Source organism: Phocoena phocoena, chromosome 7, assembly GCF_963924675.1.
Source record: "Phocoena phocoena chromosome 7, mPhoPho1.1, whole genome shotgun sequence".
In the NCBI taxonomy this organism is placed as follows: domain Eukaryota; kingdom Metazoa; phylum Chordata; class Mammalia; order Artiodactyla; family Phocoenidae; genus Phocoena; species Phocoena phocoena.
In genome coordinates, this window is record NC_089225.1 from 20,937,914 (window position 1) to 20,957,974 (window position 20,061).

At 37.6% G+C, this 20,061-nt stretch overlaps 1 protein-coding gene across 2 annotated transcripts in view; it reads left to right on the forward strand.

Moving 5' to 3' along the window:
• The window catches only part of RAB3GAP1 (RAB3 GTPase activating protein catalytic subunit 1), a 125,230-nt gene that overhangs the window by 35,494 nt on the left and 69,675 nt on the right, over positions 1 to 20,061 (forward strand). For both annotated transcript variants that reach the window (XM_065880305.1, XM_065880304.1), the window contains exons 4-5: positions 5,930 to 6,062; positions 8,225 to 8,303. In XM_065880305.1, coding sequence (XP_065736377.1) covers positions 5,930 to 6,062; positions 8,225 to 8,303 — 212 coding nt within the window. The remainder of the gene's footprint in view (positions 1 to 5,929; positions 6,063 to 8,224; positions 8,304 to 20,061) is intronic.

A 20,061-nucleotide genomic window follows, 5' to 3' on the forward strand; every position in this document is an offset into this window, starting at 1 on the left:
AGTCCAAGAAGTGCCTTCGGTTTTTAAGTAAAAATAAAAGATACATTCTTCATTTTCACCAAGAACTTTATTGAACAACGTATTCACCCTTTTGTTCCACTACCTTCTTCCATTTTTCAGGCAACTTCATAATTCCATCTTCCCAAAACTTTTTACCTTTTAAGCAAAGAACTCTTCCAGGTGCCTTTTACAGTCTTGCAGGGAATTGAAATTTTTTCCATTAAGAGAATTTTATAAAGACCGAAATAAATGGAAATCCAAAGATGCAATGTCTGGTGAATACAGCGGATGAATCAGAACCAGCCAAGCTGTAACAGTTTTTGCCTGGTCATCAGAGAAACATGCGGTCTTGCGTCATCCTGATGGAAGGTTATGCGTTTTCTCTTGACTCATTCTGGATGCTCTTTGTTGAGTGCTGCTTTCAGTTGGTCTAACTGGGAGCAATACTTGTTGGAATTAATAGTTTGGTTTTCTAGAAGGAGGTCATAATAAAGGACTCCCTTCCAATCCCACCATATATACAACATCACCTTCTTTGGATGAAGACGGGCCTTTGGTGTGGTTGGTGGCGGTTCATTTCACTTTCCCCACGATCTCTTCCATTCCACATTATTGTACAGTATCTGCTTTTCATCGCCTGTCACTATTTTAAAAACGGAACATTTTCGTTATATTTAAGTAGAGAATTGAATACGGAAATACAGTCAAGAAGTTTTTTTTCACTTAACTTATGTGGAACCCAAACATCAAAGCGATTCACATAACCAAGCTGGTGCAAATGATTTTCAGTGCTTGATTTGGATATTTTGAGTATGTCGGCTGTCTCCCGCACTGTATGACATTGATTGTTCTCAGTTAATGTTTTGATTTGATCGCTGTCAACTTCAACTGGTCTACCTGAATATGGAGCGTCGTCCAGTGAGAAATCTCCAGCACAAAACTTCGTAAACCACTTTTGACACATTCGATCAGTCACAGCACCTTCTCCATACACTGCACAAATCTTATTTTTGCATTTCAGGTGCGTTTTACCTTTCTTGAAATAATAAAGCATAATATGCCGAAAATGTTGCTTTTTTTCTTTCATCTTCAGTATTAAAATGGCTACACAAAAATTCACCAGTTTTGATAAGTCTTTTCTTAAATGCATGCTTATATGATAGCTGTCACGTACAGTCTAACAAAATTGTTTCAAATGAAGTTAAAGACAACTAAGTGCTACTAGAGCCATCTTACAGAAAAAACCAGATGAACCTTTTGGCCAACCCAGTAATGCCACACTTAGAGGTGCTTGTGATGAGCCATTTTTGTATTATGACTTCTAATTATATTACATGTTTATATCCCTTTTTAATGTTTTTGTTTTATATATCATATGCATAATATATTCCTACAGTAATGCTTAATTTGTTAATAAAAATATACATATATGGAGGTGGATACTCAAAATCTTTTACTGATAGAATACCTGATTAAACGTCTCTGGAAGCCACTTACAGGTTATGGAAATCCACTAAAGTATTTTAAACAGAAGAACAATATCAGATTTATATTTCAGGAAGAAGGATTTTAGGGTAGGGATACGGAGACCAGTAGAAAGCTATTAAAATAGTCTGGGCCTGATATTGTGAAGGGCTCAACTAAAAGAGTGACCTTTATCTTGCTGAGGTCTTTGGCCCTCCGAAGTTCTGGCTGAGAATATTTCTTAATTACCTAAAATTTATTAAGTTGAAAGATGAGTGGAAAGGATTTTTGGGTCCACATGATGGTGTTTAGTGCATGTTGTTCTTACATAATTGCCATTATCTTTTCTCTTGGAAAAAAAGCATCTTCCTCTCCCTACCTACCACAGTTTCCACAGAAGTTTAATATTCCCCCATATCTCTTTTTAAAGAGGTGTTCTATTGGTGTTTTTTCTTTGTTGGGTTATAGTTTACATACAGTAAAATGGACAAAATTCAGATTTACAGTTTATTTTGACAAATGTATGTACCCATGTTACTACCATCTAAAGTAAAAAACAATTTTCGTCATCCCAGAAAGATTCCTTGTTTTTCTATCTCTTAAGTAACCATAGTTCTTATTTCTTTCACTATATATTAATTCTACCCGTTCTTGAGTTTCATATAAGTGGAATCATACACTATGCATTTGTGTCTGACTTTTTGCTCAACATAATATTTTAAGAATTCATCCATGTTACACATACCATTTTTTGGATCGTATGACTGTACCACAGTGTGTTTATCCTTTCTCCTATTGATAAATATTTAAATTGTTTCCATTTTTTTTCTTATTAATAATCTGCTATGAACAATTTGGTGAACATATGCTTTGATTTTTCTTGAGTATATTCTTAGGAGCAGAATTGCTAGGTCTTGTGTTCAGTTGTGTTAGAAACTGCCAAACTTTTCTAAAGTACAGGGTTGTACCATTGTATACTCTTAGCAGTATGTGAGATTTCAAGTTGCTCTACATTCTGACAGTTGGCATTGTCAGATTTTTATTTTTAGTCATCTTACTGGGTGTGAAGTGGTATCTCATTGTGGTTTTAATTTGCGTTTCGCTGTCAACTACTGAAATTCAGTAGTATCTGGTGATTCATCACAGTTAACTATTTATTAGTCATTCATACCTTCTTTTGCTAAGTGTCTGTTCAAGTATTTTGCTCATTAAAAAAATATTGGATTGTTTCGTTTTAAAAATTATTCTCGTACATCCTGGTTGTGAGTCTTTTGTCAGATATATGTATTTTGAGTTTTTCCATTAGTCTGTGGCTTTCCTAGTCATTTTCTTAATTGTGTCTTTTGATGAGCATGTTTATTTTACTGAAGTTCATTTTCTCAGTTTTTGATTTTATTGTTAGTGACTTTTGTGTCTTGTCAAAGGAGTTTTTGCCTATTTTAAGGTTGTGAGGATATTCTGTGTTCTCTTCCATATGAATATCTAATTATTTCAGAACCATTTGTTGAAAAAACCATCCTTTCCCTACTGAATTGTAGAGGCTCCTCTGTTGTAAAATGAAGTATTAGTGTGAATATATTTCTGGACTATCTGTTATGTTTCATTGATCTATTTGTCCTTATGCCAGTACTGTACTGTCTTAATTGCTGTAGCAAAGTAAATCTTAAAATCAGGTAGTATACTTTTCATGAAAGATTATTTTAGCTATTCTAGGGTCTTTGGATTTTCATGTTAGTTTTAGAATCAGCTTGGCAGTTTTTACAAAATGCCTGCTGGGATTTTGATTAGGATTGTGTTGAAGTTATAGATCAATTTGGGAGAATCGACATCTTAATGGTGTTGTGTTTTCCAGTCCATGTACATGAAATATCTCTGTTTAGGTCTTTAATATCTTTTAGTAATGCTTTGAGGTATTTTACGTAGAGTTCTTGCTCATCTTTCATTAAGTCTTTTCCCTAGGTATTTGATTTTTTTTGATGTTATAAGAGTGGTATTTAAAAAAAATTAATTTCCCAAGCATTTGCTCAGTATATGTATATAAAAATTCACATGATTTTTGTATACTGACCTTGAATTCCACAACTTTATAAACTGTTAGTTTTGGTACTTTGTAGATTCCTTTGGATATGTTATGTACATAATCATGCCATCTGTGAATGCAGACAGCTTTCTTTCTAGTCTGTGTGCTTAATTCTTTTTATTGTCTAATTAGGGCCATCAGAAGTTATTTTTGATGAATTACTAGATTAATTCTGAACTAGAGTTATCCTTTCTGGTTCTAGTAGTAAATATACACCATACTGGAATTTGGTGTCAAGTGACTGTATCATAATGGAATTGAAGGAGGGAGATTGGAGTGTTGTTTTTCAGTTAAGCTAAATTATCTTAAAAAGTTTGTTTTGGATACAGAACCTGCATGCCCTCTATATTGAATACAACCAAATCCACCTTGAGATAGCCGTTCAGTAAGGTTGACAGTTGTACCTAGAATGCAGGATTAGGGTCAGATAATGTTTCTTGTATCATTTTAGGGGAATATTTCATAATGCCATTTGCAGCAACATGGATGGACCTAGAGATTTATCACACTAAGTGAAGTAAGTCAGAAAGAAAAAGACAGATACCATATGGTATCACTTATATGTGGAATCTAAAATATGACACAGGGCTTCCCTGGTGGCACAGTGGTTGAGCATTTGCCTGCCAATGCAAGGGACACGGGTTCGTGCCCCCATCCGGGAAGGTCCCACATGCCGCGGAGCGGCTGGGCCCGTGAGCCATGGTCGCTGAGCCTGCGCGTCCGGAGCCTGTGCTCCACAACGGGAGAGGCCACAACACTGAGAGGCCCGGGTACCGCAAAAAGAAAAGAAAAATAAAATATGACACAAATGAACTTACCTGTGAAACAGAAACAGACTCATAGACATATAGAGAACAGACTTGTGGTTGCCAAGGGGGAGGGGAGGACTGGGAGTTTGGGACTAGCAGATGTGTAAACTGTTATATATAGAATGGATAAACAGCAAGGTCCTATTGTATAGCACAAGGAACTATATTCAATATTCTGTAATAAACCATAAAGGAAAAGAATATGAAAAAGTATGGATTGTATAACTGAATCACTTTGCTGTACATCAGAAACTAGCATAACATTGTAAATTGACTATATTTCAATTAAAAATATGGCAAAAAAAAATTTCAGGTTTTCTGCAAGCTTGAAAAGGGGACTTATCTCTCACTTTCCGGACTTCTCCCCCCCACCTTAGTTTTAGCTTTCACTGCTTTATTGTGGGCATTCTTCCTAGCAAACCAAGCTCTTATGTATATCATTTATTACTTACTGCAGTTTGAGACTTTTGGTACAGGCCATATGTATCTTAACACAGGTTAACCTCACTTTAAAGAAACCCAGTGTATAAAAAGCATAGTTTTTGATATGTATCATACATGGTGATTATTCTCCTAATAAAAAGATTCAGAATTATAAATACCTTGCCAGGAACACATAAAACTTAGGTACAGTCTGAAAAACACTTTAAAAAAATTCAGTAATGCAGAGAATCATTCCTTACATTTTTCCTGTCTAGTTTGGGGCTATCTGTATTTGGAAGTTGCTGAGTTGGTATTTCTGCCTTGTAGTGGTGGTGCTATGCTGTAATGACTATCTGTAATATCTCTCCAGTGGAGAGAATAGCTATGGGAGACTAGAGGACTTGTGGCAAAAATCCTTTTTTATGGTTATGTTGTGTAAGTAAGAGGGCTGTTTGGAATTTTTAATTAAAATATTTTCCAATGAAGAAGTTGCTGTTTAATTGAAAATATTTGAATGCCAAAGGTTGATAAAGAAGCTTGAAGAACCTGTTAAGCAAATAAGTACTACAGATCTCATGTGACTTAAATTGATTTTACAAATTTGCTTTTCTTTTTCTGAAGCAATTTCTGATATCCAGTAATTCTGTGTACCATGTAGTGATGTTATTAGATTTGCGATCTTTATAATATTTTATTGTCATGTATTTTTTTATAATTTTTAAAATTTATGAAATTTAACTATTTTCAGTTAAAAGCTACTCACAGATTCTGCTGTTGGTAGAGAAGGTGTTGGGGTTTTATTGGTGTGTGAAGAGGCATGGGATTTACTATATATTCATGAGTTTATATAGAGACTCATCTTACAGAAATTACTTGAAAATTACAATTTTGTAAGTCACTTGATAGTTAATATTCTAGGGGAATTTTCTTCTAAAGGAACACTGTGATAAATAGTTTATAAAATAATTTCCTCTTTGTTTATTCACTTACATATTTTTCCTTTTCCTTTTACTATGGGGAGGATAAATACAGGATCGAACTTTTAGATTAATGGGCAGAAAAAGGGAAAAAAGATCTGTGGTTAATAAACCTAATGGTAACTATTGAATACCATAAAGTAGATGTTTTTCCTTTTTTTTTTTGTTAAATACAGGGTATATTTACTTCTGGCACATGGGAAGAGAAATCAGATGAGATTTCATTTGCTGATTTCAAGTTCTCAATCACTCATCATTATCTTGTACAAGAATTCCCTGATAAAGAAGGAAAGGATGAAGTATTAGAAGGTAAGTTTGTACTACATATTTTTAAACTCTTGTAAGAGTGATTATAATTTTGAATTATGAATTTAGTTCTCTTAATTAAGTAGTATCCTCTGGAGATATTTTACGTATGCAGAGTTGTTTCACATCTGAAATAGAGTATGATCTTTGCAGAGGAAAAATTGCAGCATCATTTATTTTAAAATTAATTAAATCAGCACATATTTATTGAATGCCTGAGATGTGCTCGGTACTCTGCTAAGCTCAACTGAAAAAAGTTTACATTCCAGTAGGGGAGATAAGGTCTATAAGTAAGTAACAATAATAAGAGGTAAAAAGTGGTAAGTGCCATCCCAAAGCACAAAGTCTTACTGGAGTTCAGAATAGGAAAGATCACTTTTAGTCCAGAGAGATTAGAGAAGATGTTATAGAGAATTAAGTAACTAAGCTGGGCTTTGAAGAATTTTAAAAAAGTTATTGATTCGTCAGTGTCATGTTTTGGATATACCCCAGACTTCAGAGTCAGATCAAGTGGATTAAAATTCTGTTTTTCCACTTACTAGTTACTTGACCTTTCTAAATTTGACTGATCTCATTTGTAAAATGGAGTAGTACTACCTGGAGGGTTAATGGGAGGATTTAATAAGATACTGTACATATCTCATGATTACTGATGTTTACCAGGCTCTTGTATAAGCATTGCAATTAGTATTCAAGTTAGCAAACATCATTTGCAGCTTAATAAAGAATTTTAAGAGTTAGTTTCTTCCCCAAAAAGGCATATATTTTATTTGCTAGGCATAATTTACAAACTTGCAAAGGCAACTTGATTTTATATTATCAATCATTTTAAGAGAAAGATCCATTTTAAGAGAGTTTTTTTTTTTTTTTTTGCGGTACGCGGGCCTCTCACTGTTGTGGCCTCTCCCGTTGCGGAGCACAGGCTCCGGACGCGCAGGCTTAGCGACCATGGCTCACAGGCCTAGCCGCTCTGCGGCATATGGGATCTTCCCGGACCGGGACACGAACCCGTGTCCCCTGCATCGGCAGGCGGACTCTCAACCACTGCACCACCAGGGAAGCCCCTAGAATCAGTGTTTCTGAGATGAATAGATGAAGGAGACTGTGGTATGATGAGAGAAGGTGAATGGATTTAAGGTAGTTAAGGCATTATTGCTGCATGTGTATATGTATTGGGCAGTTTTAATTTGGTCGTGATTGAAGCTGTAACTAATGGTAGAAGCTACAAGCAAACCATCAGCTCAGTTAATTTGGAGATACATGTTTAAAACGATTATCAGAGGTCAGAAGATTTGAACACCGGTCTTTTATTTATTGGAGTTGCTTATTGTTTTAATTAGAGCATCAAGTCATTAGTGTTGTACTTTCTTTTTTTCAAATTAACAAAATACAAATTTGCTCAGCAAGTATAACTATACAGCAAAAGGAAATTGGTTTTTTTTTTTTGGCTGCACAGCGTGGCATGCGGGATCTTCCCCGACCAGGGATCGAACCTGCGCTCCCCACAGTGGAAGTGCGGAGTCCTAACCACTGGACCTCCAGGGAGGTTCCAGGAAATATTTTTATAAACATTATTCTTTATGCTTTGAATTTATTATGCATTTACGAGTGTAAGTAATGATCATTGATGTTAGTATCTTATTATGTATAGTAATGCATGTACTTACAGATATATGGGTTATAAAGGAGAAGCTGCGTAGTGGTTTTACAAGAATATTTAAGACGGCCAGGGGTGAGCAAAGGCTAGCCATGGGAGGTGGTATAGAGTTGACAGACTTCTAAGTATAATTTTGAAGAAAAGTAAAGACAAGGGCAGGCTAAGAAGAACAAATAAAACAAGGTTTTCTAGTAAGGAATGAGAAATTGTTTGAATCATGATTTGGAAGAATGGAAAATATAAACATGGGAATGATATATATATCAATATATATTTTTTTATGGACTGGTTTTTTTTTTTTTTTTTTTTTTTAAAGAAAAGGGAGAGAGCAAGAGAGACACTGGTCTTCCTCCAAAGCTTACAGTTAGCCTTAGATACAAATCGTTAAGCAGTCGCAAAACTACATGGACTAGCAAGACATGTCATAGAATGATTTCTTTAAATCATGTGATAAAATTCTGCCTTAGAATGAACATACTCACTTTTTAATTATCAAATATTTCTGTAGATGTTATTCCACAATCTATGCAAGATTTGCTGTGTATGAATAATGACTTTCCTCCCAGAGCACATTGCCTGGTAAGATGGTAAGTATACATTTTACTCAGATAACTTTTAGTATGTATGTCAGGAAGGCCCCATGACTGACTCCAGGTTTGATGATTTTCTAGGAGTTCCCGCTGGGCTCAGCATGTAGGATTTTTTAGAGTGACAGCATGCAAAGCAAAATCAGCAAAGGGAAAAGGTGCCTTAGGCAAAGTTTGGAGGAAGTGCAAGTGTTTAAGAGTCCTTTCCTAATGGAGTCACAGAGGACATATTCAGTTCCTTTAGCAACAAGTTGTGACAACACATATGAAACGTTTTCTACCGGAGAAGCTTGTTAAAGCCTCAGCTCTCAGGTTTTTAATTAGGGGCTGGTCACGTAGGCACCCTCTGACTGTTACATAACAAAATTTCAGACTCCTAAAAGGAAAGCAGGTGTTCAGTATAAACCACTTTGTACAAACAGTTTAGGCACAATAACTCATCAGTTAGGGGAAATGGTGAGACCCCTCCACAAATCCAGGTTCCCAGGTACCAGCCAACGGGCAGCCTTAGAAGTAGGCCTTTCTGAGGATAGCAGTCATAGTCCTGCTGTTAAATCCTTTCTGAACAGTATGTGTCATAATCTAGCTTGTACCTAACTATAACTCTGATGACTAGCATAGAACGCTTAAATATCATAGGAAACTTAATATATATTGCTGAAAATTGAATTGACATAAAATGTTGATCTCAAACAGTTATGTGATAACATCAAAACTTTCTTACGTCTGTTAAACTTTCTAAAGGTCTTTTAATCTTTTTTCAATTATTCTCAGCATCTCTTTATTTTGGAGAGGTTGGTGTTAAAACATACTACCATCAAAATGGCCCAAGTATGAGTATATGGTCAAGGAAGGAGACCTAGTTGAAGGAAATTTATATACTGGTTTTAAATTATTCTGTTGGTGTGAGTTGGTCTTTTGATTTTTTTTATTAAAGAATTTCTAAGGAAAGGGAAAATGACAGTATCTGTGTTTGTTTCTTTTTTCTTCATTCCATTGTGATTACTATATCAAGTAGATTATGTAGCACTAAAAAGAAGAAAACTATTTGCAAGTGCAATAAACTGGTTAATGTTTCACAAATAGTCCTGTTATTTTAATCTGATCTTTTAAAAACTGTGAACTTAACTACAAAAGGAATTTAATGAATAAATTACCCATTTAATTTAATCCATCTAGATTCTTTTATCTTTTAAAATGTGAATACATACATTTAACATGACAAAATATGTCAGAAGGCAGCTTGTATCATAGAGCATGCATTTATGTGCATTCATTCATTCAGCATTAATTGACCATCTACTGTTTGGTCAGACACTGAATTAGACAAACTGATGTTTAATTTCTAGCTCAAGTACTTATTATCTCAGCAACTTTGGGCAAGTTATTTAATTTCTCTGATTTGGTTTCTGCATTGGTAAAGTAAGAATAATAAATAATACGTGCCTTTGAGAGTTAACTGTGAGGATTTAATAAGATAATAACACATAGTGCATATATCAAAATCTCACTGCTGTTATATAATTTCTGTTCAGCTTTTTAATATATATTTCAAAAAAGTGTATTTGACAAGTAGTCCATAGTTAAATATTCATTGAATAAATACATGAAACCTTTCTATGTATGAAATTAATAAATCACTTGTTAGTGATTTCTTTATGTATTAACGAAAGTCACTTGTTAGTAGTTTTTTTTTAAATAAATTTATTTGTTTTATTTATTTTTGGCTGCGTTGCATCTTTGTTGCTGCACGCGGCCTTTCTCTAGTTGCAGCAAGCGGGGGCTACTCTTTATTGCAGAGGACAGGCTTCTAATTGTGGTGGCCTCTCGTTGCAGAGCACAGGCTATAGGTGTGTGGGCTCAGTAGTTGTGGCTTGCGGGCTCTAGAGCGCAGGCTTGGTAGTTGTGGCGCATGGGCTTAGTTGCTTCGCATCATGTGGGATCTTCCTAGACCAGGGCTTGAACCTGTGTCCGCTGCATTGGTAGGTGGATTCTTTTTTTTTTTTTTTCTTTTTTGCGGTGGGTGGGCCTCTCACTTTTGTGGCCTCTCCCGTTGTGGGGCATAGGCTCCGGACGCACAGGCTCAGCGGCCATGGCTCACGGGCCTAGCTGCTCCGTGGCATGTGGGATCTTCCCGGACCGGGGCACGAACCTGTGTCCCCTGCATTGGCAGGCGGACTCTCAACCACTGTGCCACCAGGGAAGCCCTGGTAGGTGGATTCTTAACCACAGTGCCACCAGGGAGCTCCCAGTAGTTTTTTTTTAATATTCCCATTTGCTTTTTATACATTTTATTTTTAAAATTAGCATAAAGTAAATTGACCTTTTTTTGTTTTTGGTGAACAGTTCACTGAACTTTAACACATGTATAGGTTTTTTTTGTTTTTCCCTTAACATCTTTATTGGAGTATAATTGCTTTACAATGGTGTGTTAGTTTCTGCTTTATAACAAAGTGAATCAGTTATACATATACATATGTTCCCATATTTCTTCCCTCTTGTGTCTCCTTCCCTCCCACCCTGCCTATCCCACCCACTCGGTGGTCACAAACCACCGAGCTGATCTCCCCGTGCTATGTGGCTACTTCCCACTAGCTATCTATTTTACGTTTGGTAGTGTATGTATGTCCATGTCACTCTCTCAGGTTGTCACAGCTTACCCTTCCCCCTCCCCATATCCTCAAGTCCATTCTCTAGTAGGTCTGTGTCTTTATTCCCATCTTACCCCTAGGTTCTTCATGACCTTTGTTTTTTTTCTTAGATTCCACATATATGTGTTAGCATACGGTATTTGTTTTTCTCTTTCTGACTTACTTCACTTTGTATGACAGACTCTAGGTCCATCCACCTCACTACAAATAACTCAATTCGTTTTTTTTTATGGCTGAGTAATATTCCATTGTATATATGTGCCACAACTTCTTTATCCATTCATATGTCGATGGACACTTAGGTTGCTTCCATGTCCTGGCTGTTGTAAATAGAGCTGCAATGAACATTTTGGTACATGACTCTTTTTTTTTTGTGGTACGCGGGCCTCTCACTGTTGTGGCCTCTCTCGTTACGGAGCACAGGCTCCGGACACGCAGGCTCAGCGGCCATGGCCCACAGGCGCAGCCACTCCGCGGCATGTGGGATCCTCCTGGACTGGGGCACAGACCTGCGTCCCCTGCATCGGCAGGCGGACTTTCAACCGCTGCGCAACCAGGGAAGCCCACGTGACTCTTTTTGAATTATGGTCTTCTCAGGGTATATGCCCAGTAGTGGGATTTCTGGGTCGTATGGTAGTTCTATTTGTAGTTTTTTAAGGAACCTCCATACTGTTCTCCATAGTGACTGTATCAATTTACGTTCCCACTAACAGTGCAAGAGTGTTCCCTTTTCTCCACACCCTCTCCAGCATTTATTGTTTCTAGATTTTTTGATGATGGCCATTCTGACCGGTGTGAGATGATACCTCATTGTAGTTTTGATTTGCATTTCTCTACTGATTAATGATGTTGAGCATTCTTTCATGTGTTTGTTGGCAATCTGTATATCTTCTTTGGAGAAATGTCTATTTAGGTCTTCTGCCCATTTTTGGATTGGGTTGTTTGTTTTTTTGTTACTGAGCTGCATGAGCTGCTTGTAAATTTTGGAGATTAATCCTTTGTCAGTTGCTTCATTTGCAAATATTTTCTGCCATTCTGAGGGTTGTCTTTTGGTCTTGTTTATGTTTTCCTTTGCTGTGCAAAAGCTTTGAAGTTTCATTAGGTCCCATTTGTTTATTTTTGTTTATATTTCCATTTCTCTAGGAGGTAGATCAAAAAGATTCTTGCTGTGATTTATGTCATAGATTGTTCTGCCTATGTTTTCCTCTAAGAGTTTGATAGTGTCTGGCCTTACATTTAGCTCTTTAATCCATTTTGAGTTTATTTTTGTGTATGGTGTTAGGGAGTGTTCTAATTTCATACTTCTACGTGTACCTGTCCAGTTTTCCCAGCACCACTTATTGAAGAGGCTGTCTTTTCTCCACTGTATATTCTTGCCTCCTTTATCAAAGATAAGGTGACCATATGTGTGTGGGTTTATCTCTGGGCTTTCTGTCCTGTTCCATTGGTTTATATTTCTGTTTTGTGCCAGTACCATACTGTCCTGATTACTGTAGCTTTGTAGTATAGTCTGAAGTCAGGGAGCCTGATTCCTCCAGCTCCATTTTTCGTTCTCAAGATTGCTTTGGCTCTTCGGGGTCTTTTGTGTTTCCATACAGATTGTGAAATTTTTTGTTCTAGTTCTGTGAAAAATGCCAGTGGTAGTTTGATAGGGATTGCATTGAATCTGTGGATTGCTTTGGGTAGTACAGTCATTTTCACAGCATTGATTCTTCCAATCCAAGAACATGGTATATCTCTCCATCTATTTGTATCATCTTTAATTTCTTTCATCAGTGTCTTATAATTTTCTGCATACAGGTCTTTTGTCTCTTTAGGTAGGTTTATTCCTAGATATTTTATTCTTCTTGTTGCAGTGGTAAATGGGAGTGTTTTCTTAATTTCACTTTCAGATGTTTCATCATTAGTGCATAGGAATGCCAGAGATCTCTGTGCACAAATTTTGTATCCTGCTACTTTACCAAATTCATTGATTAGCTCTAGTAGTTTTCTGGTAGCATCTTAGGATTCTCTATTTAGAGTATCAGGTCATCTGCAAACAATGACAGCTTTAGTTCTTCTTTTCCAATTTGGATTCCTTTTATTTCTTTTTTTCCTCTGATTGCTGTGGCTAAAACTTCCCAAGCTATGTTGAATAATAGTGGTGAGAGTGGGCAACCTTGTCTTGTTCTTGATCTTAGTGGAAATGGTTTCAGTTTTTCACCATTGAGAATGATGTTGGCTGTGGGTTTGTCATATATGGCCTGTATTATGTTGAGGTAAGTTCCCTCTATGCCTACTTTCTGGAGGGTTTTTTTCATAAATGGGTGTTGAATTTTGTCAAAATCTTTCTCTGCATCATTTGAGAGGATCGTATGGTTTTTCTCCTTCAATTTGTTAATATGGTGTATCACATTATTGATTTGCATATATGGAAGAATCCTTGCATTCCTGGAATAAACCCTACTTGATCATGGTGTATGATCCTTTTAATGTGCTGTTGGATTCTGTTTGCTAGAATTTTGTTGATTTTTGCATCTATGTTCATCAGTGATATTGGCCTGTAGTTTTCTTTCTTTGTTTTGGTATCAAGGTGATGGTGACCTCGTAGAATGAATTTGGGAGTGTTCCTCCCTCTGCTATATTTTGGAAGAGTTTGAGAAGGATAGGTGTTAGCTCTTCTCTAAATGTTTGATAGAATTCGCCTGTGAAGCCATCTGGTCCTGTTGGAAGATTTTTAATCACAGTTTCAATTTCAGTGCTTGTGATTGGTCTGTTCATATTTTCTGTTTCTTCCTGGTTCAGTCTCAGCAGGTTGTGCATTTCTAAGAATTTGTCCATTTCTTCCAGGTGTCCATTTTATTGGCATAGAGTTGCTTGTAGTAATCTCTCATGATCCTTTGTATTTCTGCAGTGTCAGTTGTTACTTCTCCTTTTTCATTTCTAATTCTATTGATTTGAGTCTTCTCCCTTTTTATCTTGATGAGTCTGGCTAATGGTTTATCAATTTTGTTTATCTTCTCAAAGAACCAGCTTTTAGTTTTATTAATCTTTGCTGTCGTTTCCTTCATTTCTTTTTCACTTATTTCTGATCTGATCTTTATGATTTCTTTCTTCTGCTAAGTTTGGGTTTTTTTTGTTCTTCTTTCTCTAATTGCTTTAGGTGCAAGGTTAGGTTGTTTATTTGAGATGTTTCCCGTTTATTAAGGTAGGATTGTATTGGTCTAAACTTCCCTCCTAGAACTCTTTTGCTGCATCCCATAGGTCTTGGGTCGTCGTGTTTTCATTGTCATTTGCTTCTAGGTATTTTTTGATTTCCTCTTTGATTTCTTCAGTGATCTGTTGGTTATTAAGTAGTGTATTGTTTACCGTTCATGTGTTTGTATTTTTTTACAGATCTTTTCCTGTAATTGATATCTAGTCTCATAGCATTGTGGTCGGAAAAGATACTTGATACAATTTCAATTTTCTTAAATTTACCAAGGCTTGATTTGTGGCCCAAGATATGATGTACCCTGGAGAATGTTCCATGAGCACTTGAGAAAAATGTGTATTCTGTTGTTTTTGGATGGAATGTCCTATAAATATCAATTAAATCCATGTTGTTTAATGTATCATTTTAAGCTTGTGTTTCCTTATTTATTTTCATTTTGTATGATCTGTCCTTGGTGAAAGTGGTGTGTTAAAGTCCCCTACTATGATTGTGTTACCCTCGATTTCCCCTTTTATGGCTGTTAGTATTTGCCTTACTTATTGAGGTGCTCCTATGTTGGGTGCATAAATATTTACAATTGTTATATCTTATTGGATCGATCCCTTGATCATTTTGTAGTGTCCTTCTTTGTGTCTTGTAATAGCCTTATTTTAAAGTCTATTTTGTCTGATATAAGAATTGCTACTCCAGCTTTCTTTTGATTTCTATTTGCATGGAATATCTTTTTCCATCCCCTCACTTTCAGTCTGTATGTGTCCCTAGGTCTGAAGTGGGTTTCTTGTAGACAGCATATATACGGGTCTTGTTTTTGTGTCCATTCAGCCAATCTGTGTCTTTTGGTGGGAGCATTTAGTCCATTCACATTTAAGGTAATTATCGATATGTATGTTTCTATTCCCATTTTCTTAATTGTTTTGGCTTTGTTATTGTAGGTCTTTTCTTTCTCTTGTGTTTCTTGCCTAGAGAAGTTCCTTTAGCATTTGTTGTAAAGCTGGTTTGGTGGTGCTGAACTCTCTCAGCTTTGTTTGTCTGTAAAGGTTTTAATTTCTCCATCAAATCTGAATGAGATCCTTGCTGGGTAGAGTAATCTTGGTTGTAGGTTTTTCTCCTTCATCACTTTAAATACGTCCTGCCAGTCTCTTCTGGCAGCTGTTAACCTTATGGGGATTCACTTGTGTGTTATTTGTTGTTTTTCCCTTGCTGCTTTTAATATGTTTTCTTTGTATTTAATTTTCCATAGTTTGATTAATATGTTTCTTGGCGTGTTTCTCCTTGGATTTATCCTGTATGGGACTCTCTGTGCTTCCGGGGCTTGATTAATTATTTCCTTTTCCATAGTAGGGAAGTTTTCAACTGTAATCTCTTCAAATATTTTCTCAGTCCCTTCCTTTTTTTCTTTTTCTTCTGGGACCCCTATAATTCGAATGTTGGTGCGTTTAATGTTGTCCCAGAGGTCTCTGAGACTGTCCTCAGTTCTTTTCATTCTTTATTCTCCTCTGCAGTAGTTATTTCCACTCTTTTATCTTCCAGGTCACTTATGCGTTCTTCTGCCTCAGTTATTCTGCTATTGATCCCTTTTTAGAGTATTTTTAATTTCATTTATTGTGTTGTTCATCATTGCTTGTTTCCTCTTTAGTTCTTCTAGGTCCTTGTTAAATGTTTCTTGTATTTTCTCTATTCTATTTCCAAGATTTTGGATCATCTTTACTATCATTATTCTTAACTCTTTTTCAGGTAGACTGCCTATTTCCTCTTCATTTGTTAGGTCTGGTGGGTTTTTACCTTGCTCCTTCGTCTGCTGTGTTTTTTTCTGTCTTCTCATTTTGCTTATCTTACTGGGTTTGAGGTCTCTTTTTCACAGGCTGCAGGTTCATAGTTCCTGTTGTTTTCGGTGTCTGTCCCCAGTGGCTAAGGTTGGTTCAGTGGGTTGTGTAGGCTTCCTGGTGGCGGTGACTATGCCTGTAGTTTGGTGGATGAGGCTGGATCTTGTCTTTCTGGTGGGCAGGTCCACGATTGGTGGTGTGTTTTGGGGTGTCTGTGGCCTTGTTATGATTTTAGGCAGCCTCTCTGCTAATGGATGGTGCCGTGTTCCTGTTTTGCTAGTTGTTTGGCATAGGGTGTCAAGCACTGTAGCTTGCTGGTCATTGAGTGAAGCTGGGTCTTGGTGTTGAGATGGAGATCTCTGGGAGATGTTCGCCATTTGAAATACGTGGAGCTGGGTGGTCTCTTGTGGACCAGTGTCCTGAAGTTGGCTCTCCCACCTCAGAGGCACAGCATTGACTCCTGGCTGGAGCACCAAGAGCCTTTCATCCACACGGCTCAGAATAAAAGGGGTTAAAGGAGCAGCTGATTCGCGGACTCTGGCTCACTCAGGCTGGGGGGGATGGAGGGGGTACGTGTGTGGGGTGAGCTTGCGGCGGGAGCAGCCAGCGTGAAATTGCACCAGCCTGCGGCGCACCGTGCGTTCTCCCAGGCAAGTTGTCCCTGGATCTTTGGACCCTGGCAGTGGCAGGCTGCACAGGCTCCCAGGAGGGGAGGTGTGGACAGTGGCCTGTGCTTGCACACAGATTTCTTTGGTGGCCGCAGCAGCAGCCTTAGCGTCTCATGCCCGTCTCTGGGGTCCCCGCTGATAGCCGTGGCTTGCGCCCGTCTCTGGGGCTCCTTTAAGCAGCGCTCTTAATCCCGTCTCCTCGCGTACCAGGAAAGAAAGAGGGAAGGAAAAGTCTCTTGCCTCTTCAGCAGGTCCAGAATTTTTCCCGGACTCCCTCCCAGCTAACCGTGGCGCACTAGCCCCCTTCAGGCTGTGTTCACGCCGCCAACCCCAATCCTCTCCCTGGGATCGGACCGAAGCCCAAGCCTTAGCTCCCAGCCTCGCCTGCCCCGGCGGGGGAGCAGACAAGCCTCTCGGCCTGGTGAGTGCCAGTCGGCACCGATCCTCTGTGCGGGAATCTCTCCGCCTTGCCCCCTGCTCCCCTGTTGTTGTGCTTTCCTCCGTGGCTCCGAAGCCTTCCCCCTCCGCCACCCGCAGTCTCCGCCTGCAAAGGGGCTTCTAGTGTGTCGAATCCTTCCTCCATCACAGCTCCCTCCCACTGGTGCAGGTCCCGTCCCTATTTGTTTTTTCTTTTTTCTTTTGCCCTACCCAGGTACGTGGGGAGTTTCTTGCCTTTTGGGAGGTCTGAGGTCTTCTGCCAGCGTTCAGTGGGTGTTCTATAGGAGCAGTTCCATGTGTAGACGTATTTCTGGTGTATCTGTGGGGAGGAAGGTGATCTCTGAGTCTTAGTCTTCCGCCACCTTCTCAAATCACCTCCATGTATAGGTTTTTTAAAATTGCTACCACAGTCAGAATGTAGAACAGTTCTGTAACCTCCCCCAAACTCCTCTTCTCTGTTATAATGCTGGCAGTCACTGATATGTTCTGAATCACTATAGTTTTGTCCTTTCAGGAGTGTCATAGAGATGGACTCAAAGAGTAATCATGTGAGACTGGCTTCTTTCACTCAGCATAATGCTTTTGAGATCCTTTGAAGTAATTTTTTATCAATAGTTTTATCCTTTTTATTGCTGAGTAGTATTCTGTTTTAAGGATATACTACAGTTTAATCATTCACCTGTTGAGGGGTAGTAGGATTGTTTCTAAGATTGGACATTTATGAATAGAGCTGCTGTAAATATTTTTGTATAGATCTTTTATATGAAAATATAGTTTCAGTTTACTTGGGTAGATATCTAGGGTGGGATTAAGTCATATGGTGAGTGTATATTTAACTTTATAAGAAACAGCCAAACTGAGTTCCAGAGTGACTGTACCATTTTGCATTCTCATCAACAATGTATGAGAGTTTCAGTTGCTCTATATCCGCAGTAGTACTTGGTGTCAGTTATTTTAGTTTTAGCCACTCTAATAGGTATGTTGTGATATCTGATGCTAGTTTTAATTTGAATTTTGAATATCTGTCATGTGTTTATTTGCCATCGTATATACTCTATGGTGAAGTGTCTGTTCAAGTCTTTTGTCCACTTTTTAATTGGGTTGTTTTCTTACTGCTGTGTTTTGAGAGTTCTTTATATATTCTGAATACACATATTTCCTCTGGACAGTAGTTTATCTTTTCATTCTCTTACTAGTGTCTTTTCCAGAATAAAAATTTTAAATTTGATGAAGTTCAGTTTATCAGATTTTTACTTTATGGATCATGCTTTAGTGCCATGTCTGAGAACACTTGCACAAGGTCACAAAGCCTTTCTTCTATTTGATAAAAATATATAAACTTAAAAAATTTTTTGACTTATTTTAGATTTATGAAAAGTTATAAAGATAGTACGGACTGTCCCGGGATACCGTTCACCCAGTTTTCCCTACTGTTAACAGTTTATGTTACCATGGTATGTGTGTCAAAACTGAGAAACCGGGCTTCCCCGGTGGCGCAATGGTTGAGAGTCCACCTGCCGATGCAGGGGACACAGGTTCGTGCCCCGGTCTGGGAAGATTCCACATGCTGCGGAGCGGCTGCGCCCGTGAGCCATGGCTGCTGAGCCTGCGCGTCTGGAGCCTGTTGCTCCGCAACGGGAAAGGCCACAACAGTGAGAGGCCTGCGTACTGAAAAAGAAAAACAAACAAACAAACTGAGAAACCAACAGTGGTACATTATTATTAGTTAAACTTTATTTAACTAGTTTTTCCACTAACATCCATTTTCTGTTCCAAGATCTAATCTGGGATACCTCATTGCATGTAGTTATATCTCCTTAGTTTCTTTAGTCTCCGTTTTGTGAAAATTTGTCTTTCCTCATTTTTCATCACTTTGAGCTTTTGAGGGGTACTAGTCAGGTATTTTGTAGAATCTCCTTCAATTTGGGTGTGTGTCTTTTTAAAAACTTTTTAAAGTAAGAAAAATTATTTTATGGTTACACGTGGGTTATGACTTTTGGAGAGAATACCATAGAGGTGAAATGCCTTTTTATCATATCATATCAGAAGGTCATGTTATCATCATGGCTTAGTCACTGGTGATATTAATTTGATCACATTGTCAATTCTGTGTTTTATTCTAAAAGTTTTACATATTATATTTAGAGCTATTATCCATTTCAAGTTAATTTTTGGATAAGATTCTTTTTTTTGCATGTGGATGTTTACTTGTGCCAACCTCATTTGTTGAAGAGTTTCCTTTCATCATTGACTTACTTTTGCACTTTTGTGCAAGATCGTTTGGCCATATTTGTGTGGGTTTGTGTCTTGGTTGCTATAGTTTTGTAATAAGTCTTTAAATTAGGTAGTGTGATTCCTTCAATTTTTTTTTTAAAATTTTCAAAGTTGTTTTGGCTACTCTAGTTCCTTTGCTTTTCTATTTAAATTTTAGAATTGGTTTATCTATGTCTACAGAAAGTCCTGTTAGAATTTTGATTGGAATTGCTTTGAGTCTGTAGATCAGTTTGGTGGAGAATTGGTATGTTTACTATGCTAAGTCTTCCGTTTTATGATCATGGTCTCTCCAATTATTTAGGTCTTCTTTGATTTCAGCAGACAGATCCTGTATATGTTTTGTTAGATTTGTATCTAATTACTGCTTTTTTAAAAGGAGCTATTGTAATGGTATTATTTAAACATTTTTCATATCCAGCTCTTTGTTACTAGTATGTAGGAATATGACTAATTTTTGTGCATTGACCTTATATCCCATGACCTTACTAAATTCAGTTATTAGTTCTCGGAGGAGTTTTGTGATGTCTTTTGGATTTTCTTTGTAAACAGTCATGTTGTCTGTGCATAGGGGTAGTTTTATTTCTTCCTTTCCAATCTCTGGGTCTGTTTTTCTCCTTGCCTTTTTTTTTTTTTTTTTTTTTTTTGCGGTACGCGGGCCTGTCACTGTTGTGGCCTCTCCCATTGTGGAGCACAGGCTCCAGACGCGCAGAC